This window comes from Macrobrachium rosenbergii, chromosome 46 (assembly GCF_040412425.1).
Source record: "Macrobrachium rosenbergii isolate ZJJX-2024 chromosome 46, ASM4041242v1, whole genome shotgun sequence".
Lineage (NCBI taxonomy): Eukaryota > Metazoa > Arthropoda > Malacostraca > Decapoda > Palaemonidae > Macrobrachium > Macrobrachium rosenbergii.
This window is the reverse complement of record NC_089786.1, coordinates 21,771,674-21,779,173: the sequence shown is the minus strand read 5'-3', so window position 1 is coordinate 21,779,173 and position 7,500 is coordinate 21,771,674. Positions and strand designations below refer to the sequence as shown.

Below are 7,500 nucleotides of genomic sequence, written 5' to 3'. Positions count from 1 at the left end.
CAGTGGGTGACGGGTGAAACTGCATATATGGTATATATTGTCCTGTGAAAGAGCGAGAGTGGCAGAGTCGGTTTCTGAATCTATACCTGATTGCTTTTGGAAAACGGGAAAGGATGCTTGTGCTTGGTGATGTAATTGTAAAGGTACAGTAGGTTACATGGACAAGAGGGAAAGAGATTTTAAACTTGGGAGATGTGGAATTTCATGGGATGAATGAGCATGGGCAGAGCCTCATGGATATATTTTCAGAAATGGGCTTAACTGTCAGAAATATGAGCTAGTATCCAAAAGAAAATATTCAAAATATACCACAGAAAAAGTAAACAGCGCGGAAAATAGTTCGTTAGACTTGTGTCAGTACAAAGCAGATGCCAGAGCATTTTGTTCTATATACTGGTGTGAAGAGGGAAGGGTAGAGTTATATCTGATCAGTATGTGATTGCGGAAAACTTAAATGGTTAAACACGGGTTTGGAAATGTATTAAAAGCCAAATGACAATAGTAAGAAAAACGTGAAAATTCCATGGGGGTGGAAGATGAATGAAATATGGGCAAGAGATAAAGGCACAGAAGTGGCAGAAGTGTTTAAAGCTTATGCAAAAGTCAAGGATGAGGTGCCTTTAGGTATGTGGGGTTTGTAATAAGGAATAAAAACAGAAACCAGTGGAATACTGAAATAAGAGGATTCATGAAGGGAAAATGACATTGTATTCCAGCTTTGGGTCAAAAAACACGAACATTAGGCCGTATCTAAGAGAATGAATAAGGTAGAAGGAGAAGAAAAAAGGTAGCTTATATTAAGATATACCTCAAGCCCACTTTTCAAGAAACCAGTCACTCCAATATCAACTCACTCCAGTATCAATTCACTTTAACACACACTTTAGGACACACACACACACACACACATCTATATATATATATATATATATATATATATATATATATATATATATATATATATATATATATATATATATATATATATATATATATATATATATATATATGTATGTGTGTGTGTGTGTGTGTGTGTGTGTGTGTGATTCTCTGTTATTAAACAATCAATATAAATATATATTTACATATAAAGACATTTTATACATTCCAAAAAAGTAAAAGTTATCATATAAAGCAGTAAAATCATCTTGCATAACGGGAAAATGATAGAGGTAGAGAGGTGGGATTAATTAATATTTTAGTGATGAAAAGGATGGTTTACTATCTCTGTTATAGCAAACAAAAGTTAGCAGGTTTTATAAAAAAAATGCCATTATTTATTAATTTCTTTGAGAAGAACTTTATATACATCCTCAACCACAAAATTTCTTCACATGTGCTTGATATATTTAGGTGTCGTATGTCCTATTGTTTTCCGATGTCTGCATAAAAAAGCGGAGACAAAAAATTCTGACATCCAAAATTCGTAACAGGTACTCTCTTATACAAAAGCTCAGGAAAAGACTGCTATCGATTTAATATAGAAAATGGATGTAGGTGAATGTCTAATGACAAACAAAATGTCTAATAAACACAGAATAAAGCAGCTGGTGCTTGCAAACAATATTGCCAGGCAGAAAAATTACAAGGATTGGTGAAAGACTTAGAGCTTTCCTTTGAACCAAGCCTGAGAAGAATTCGTAACCCGTGTAAGATATTATTGGCTATTGAAAACCAGAAGAATAGATAAAACAATGTTCATCTGTAAGGTGAAAGGAAGTGGTTGGTTTGCATAAGTATTCAGGTGGGAAAAGTTATGGATGGCATTATGAAGAGAGACAAGGTATATCCATCGTTGCAGCGAAAAATCTAGTCATGTCTGCAAATATCATGTAATAAAATAAGGGTCCCTTTGGGAAAAAATTAGTAAGTATGAAAAGATATTTGAGCCAACTCTCCTTTAGGGAGGTGAAGTGTATATGTTGAAAACCAATGGAAGAATAAACGAAGAAAGCTGTTGAAAGGAAGGAAAAATGTGAGAAAGATGGGATGCAACAGAAAAATTATGAAAAGGTTTTAAAGGTAAAAAAGCAGACAGAGTGTTCTGAGGTGGTTCGATCGCATGAAGAGAATAAAAGTCGAAAGGTAATTGGAAAGGATGTTCAGTTCGAAACACCTGAGATGGTGGAAGAGAGGGAAACTGAAAACTATCAAGGGACTTAACATTTGGGAAGCACGTGATGAAGTTATGATAGAGGTGAATGATACAGTGTCTGGAATGTCGACCTGCTGCTGATAAGCACTCTGAATTGGCAAAATCCGAGGTTTATGTCGTGGAACTTTTCTCCATGTTCATAATTGACTCAGCACTCTGAGGATAAACAATACCGTGACTCTCGCTTAGCTGTTCAATGGAGCAAACTTCAAAACAAGAATTAATGGTTTCACAACCAGTATCACATTCGCTATCTACACCAGATTTTTTTTTTTTTTTTTTTAAGTGCGCATTATGACATTTTACTTCCTCTAACTACATAGATTATTTTGAAATTGAAATTTTGACACTGATCAAACCTCAAAACATGATCTAGTTTAGATAACGCCGATGATACCTTCATATTTTCGGGTAAAAGCTGGAGAGATTTTAATATTTCTTAGCATGTGCTAAGGGGTAGCTCCATTCAGTAAATCCAAAACAAAATGAGAAACAGATGATACATTGTAATTGCTTTGCTCGTTTCTTACATCTACGTACTTTGTTATTATTACAGATTATACCTGCCTGTTACCTTTTTATTCAAGGGCGTAACCTGAGTAAGATTTTGAGACCATTCATCAAAGTCGTACATAGTACGATACCCTACATTTGTCATCGATAAAGTCATCAACAAATAAAATGATATTACTAAAGATTTCAGTAAATTTCAAAACATAATGACGAACAAAAAAACTTGAATTCCCATAAGCTGAAAATTGAAGGCATCAAGAAAATTACTGAACAACTCAAATCCGATAAACCATTCAATGAAGTACTGTATATTTATAAAGGAAACAAGCTGAATCCGGAGTCTATAAAGCACCGTGGAAATATTTTCCAAAATCTGTATGTCCTAGAAAAGGACTCTCAAAATCAATATGATTCCTGAGCAAAATAGAGCACTGAGATACAGATTAAACTTTTCAGGTCTTTTAATAAATAGTTATGAGGGACTCCAGTTATTCCGTTAGCTGAAGCGAGGCCTCGATGTCTCTCCAGGAGCACTAGCCTGTACGAAAAGATACCCGACTGAATTCATCAGTCAAACCAGCGACACGCGCCTGCCAGATGAACACTGGTATCCCAATATGAATGATGGGGTTGCCGTAAGACGTCTTCTGAAACAAGTGACTCAGCGAAGCCATTTAATATATTTGAGAAGAGCACTTTGACTTCCATTCATCACAGGATCAGAAAGCAAAATGCCGCTTAGACCCAGTCGAAATCATTTTCCACCACCTGTGCCGAGAGCGTAGAAGCATATACCGTTCACCTGCGTTCTCCTTCTTTGTTTACCCGGGTCTGGCATAGCAGCAAATATTTGAAATGAAGCGTTGCTGATTTCGATTTGGTTTTAATGGACATCATAACCATTTATGACATTATCATATTTCATTTAACACTGATTGGGTAAGCGACGAAAACACGAAAAAAGGACATTACAAATTCTATGTAGCAAGAGAAGGGTATGAGTGTTCATGATTCTCAAACAATTGAGAATATTATTCACTATTTCTGCTTGTAATAGCTAAGGCGAAGGTTGTTGAACTGACCATATAATGTTAGCTACAGAAAAAAAGTAAGGCAAATAGCCTTTGATGATTCATAAATTCATTATTCATTAAGCACGAACATGCAATTAAAATAATAAACATTCTTTGTAGTCTTGAATAAAGCTTGGTTGCCTACTGTGCTTGCATATCAGCGTCGCAAATGCCTGCACCAAGTATTCTTGAAAAGACTGAGTGACAAAAGGCCGTAATACTATAGGTTTATCTTCGCTCTCTTTGCTGCTTAAAACTAAAGCAGTTATGTAAGAGCATAAAACAGTCGCGTACGAATTAACTACAAAACTATCACACGAACACGCACACGCATGTTTCTCACACACACACACACACACACACTAAATATATATATATATATATATATATATATATATATATATATATATATATATATATATATATATATATATATATATATATATATATATATATATATATATATATATATATATATATATATATATATATATATATATATATATATATATATATATATATATATATATATATATATATATATATATATATATATATATATATATATATATATATATATATATATATATATATATATATATATATATATATATATATATATATATATATATATATATATATATATATATATATATATATATATATATATATATATATATATATATATATATATATATATATATATATATATATATATATATATATATATATATATATATATATATATATATATATATATATATATATATATATACATACATATACATACATACATATATATACATACATACATACATACATACATACATACATATATATACACACACACACACACATATATATATATATATATATATATATATATATATATATATATATATATATATATATATATATATATATATATATATATATATATATATATATATATATATATATATATATATATATATATATATATATATATATATATGCGTGTGTGTGTCCCATTCCCGCGCTCGCTTGTGTCTGTACATTCAGTATCATATCTCCAAGTGAAACCGGATTCCAAAAATTTAATCTTACTTCGCAATTTAGCATCATTAGGAAAATAAAATAATTAAATAAAAACAAAATGGAATTCATTCTATGAGCTACACTATTCTAACAATACAAGAGCTTCTTCCAAATACCATTTATTGTCCCAACATACAAAAAATATTCGAAACAGCGAAATAAAACTGCTTCATTTATCGTGCAAAGGGGAAGGGAATGAACGCCAAGCGTGAAAATGAATTTGGAATTGGGCGGGATTTGAAACGAAAGACGGGATTATGGAAAGAGAAATATCTTTTACAACGAGTCCAGTCATGAGAAGGAAAAACTATTGTAATGAGCAGTGGTAGTAAATATGCAATGAAGATCAGTAGAATTTCGAAAAAAAAGCTCATAGTTTAAGTAAGAAACAATTACAGTAAATTAAACAATTGCGCATGGCATTTTCATACTTTAAAATATTAATCTACGTACAACCAGTCATATCGAATTCACTTCACCGAAATGGAATCACACATATTGTAAGTGTGATAAAAAACCAACAAATTTCACTCACCAACATATTGGACGAGAACAGCAATCAAAAGAAGAAACTTGAAAATCTTAGGCACCATCTTCAAAGTCTTCACACCAAAGTCTTCTAAGGTCGCTGTTCCGTCATAACACAGGCACCAGAATCACACCATTCTCTCATGAACATCTCTTTTGTATTTTGTTCATTTCACCTCATTTTCGAACGATTGTCTTGAATAATTTCTGTTCCAAGTGCATAATTACAAGATCGTAGTAATTGGCGACTCTTTTTTTTTTTTTTTTTTTTACAATTGTTCTCCTTTGGTCTTGAATTTTCTACGATTTGCAATGTGTAGAGTACAATTCTTCGGACGATTCTTGTCCTATGGCAAAATTTGAAGCGACGACAACAGAATCTACTTTTGTAATATGCGTGACACTCTGATTATTGAGTTGACAAAAGACACTATTCACATCGTTAAAATAATGTTCCGATTGAGTTTCACCAAAACAGGATAAAAACATAAATATTAAGTAAAAGTAAAATGTTAATATGCCGAATGATGAAGAGAAGCGACGTGGAGCGAATGAACGAACGTTGACAAGAGAAGGTGTAAACGATGAGATCGGTGGGCCAAGAAAGAGGTGGAAAGAGGAGGGCGAGGGCGGTGGAAGCGAAGGCAGCGGCGCGGCGGGGACTGCGGCTCGGGCTCCCGTTAAAGCAGTGGCAACGGAGCCAGAGAGCCAACACCTCGCCTGCAACGGATCTTGCACCTTACTAGTCGGTGCCACTAGAGGGCTTGGATACCGTGCCACCATCCTTCGTGTACCTCTGCTTGCCCCTCGCCCGCCACTCCCCCACCCACCCAGAGCCAGGGGCGCATGCACGAACACACGCGACGCTATCATGGCAATCCGTCCGTGATCTTCGTAGTGACAGTCGCCGCGGCGTCTGTTTAGAACTATTTATCACTGAAAATACCTTGATGACTTTTTCATTCTAGTGCGCTCCTAAGGCGGTCTTGGCATACATCAATGTCAAAGAAATTAATATGACTAAAAGATATAAAAAAAAAAAGGCTAACATGAGAAAGGCAGTCCTGTGACTGCTTGCGTACCCTAGGTTTAGTTACTTTTTCCTTTACTTTCATTTCTTTCTATGAAACATGAATACGTATGCTTTCACAAATGTGTGTAAGTGTACTTATGTGTTACAGCGCATGAGAAAATGAAAGCAATAATCATTATGGACATTAATTCTTGATGATACTAGTATGTCACATTCCGGTGTGTTTATAAATAGTTGTATTTTCCATTTACTTATTGCGTGTGTTGCGGATAATCTCGTAGCGTTTGATAGCATAATTAGGATTTGCTCCGACAATAAGGCTTATGTTCTTTTGAAACATGAATTGGATACTGCACAGACTTATGACAATGTGATTATTGCGTTTCTCCTCTGAAAAAAGAACAAAAACATTATTTTTGAAGTGCCGCTACATCTTTTCCTTCCCCTAAGTTCGGTTTTCTAGACATTTATTTAGTTTAAAAACCCACGATGATTAGCCTGCATTGGGATATTTCAACAATAAAACAGCAAAAAATAAGATTGGAGCAAAATCCCACTATTGTGTTAACTTCTAAATTCTTTCATTTTTGACGATAGTTTGGTAAAGGTCATGCGAGCAAAAACTAGGCTGAATATTAATTTTTACAATCGCGTATCAGATAACGTTGTATCACTCATACTCATATAAATAAAGATTTTCCTCGATATCTAATGGCATACTGGATCTCTGGACGCATTGACCTTTCAGTAAACCATGCAGGCAACACAATTATAGTTTGCCTCTTCAAGTGCGAAATGAAGTTCCTGCTGGCGTTAAAAGTTAGCTGGAAAGGATCAATAACGCGTGAAGTGAACTTCGCCAACCTAAGATATTGCCCACCCGATTTCGTACTGTGCGTCGAGTTCTTGATTTGCTCCGCATGAGTAATAAGGACTCCATCATGTTTCATATCTAACGGCTGTCAGCGACATCTTCAGTGCCAGGCTCTGTTTCCCCCCGCTATTTAAAGGTACACATCACTATAAGTTGCCAGAAAATTAAGTATTGTTCGCAAGAATTTCTGCATCAACAGAGATTATGTATTATTGCTGCATGCTTCAGGTTTTTTATACCATGACTG

The 7,500-nt window shown here is 34.1% G+C and overlaps 1 protein-coding gene across 1 annotated transcript in view; it reads right to left on the bottom strand.

Annotated features, from left to right (window-relative positions):
• LOC136830271 (lachesin-like) overlaps positions 1-6,130 on the bottom strand; it is a 154,479-nt gene extending 148,349 nt beyond the window's left edge. The window contains exon 1 of the mRNA XM_067089654.1: positions 5,354-6,130. Within this exon, the coding sequence (XP_066945755.1) occupies positions 5,354-5,411 (58 nt within the window). The 5' untranslated portion in view covers positions 5,412-6,130. The remainder of the gene's footprint in view (positions 1-5,353) is intronic.
• Positions 6,131-7,500: the final 1,370 nt, after the last annotated feature.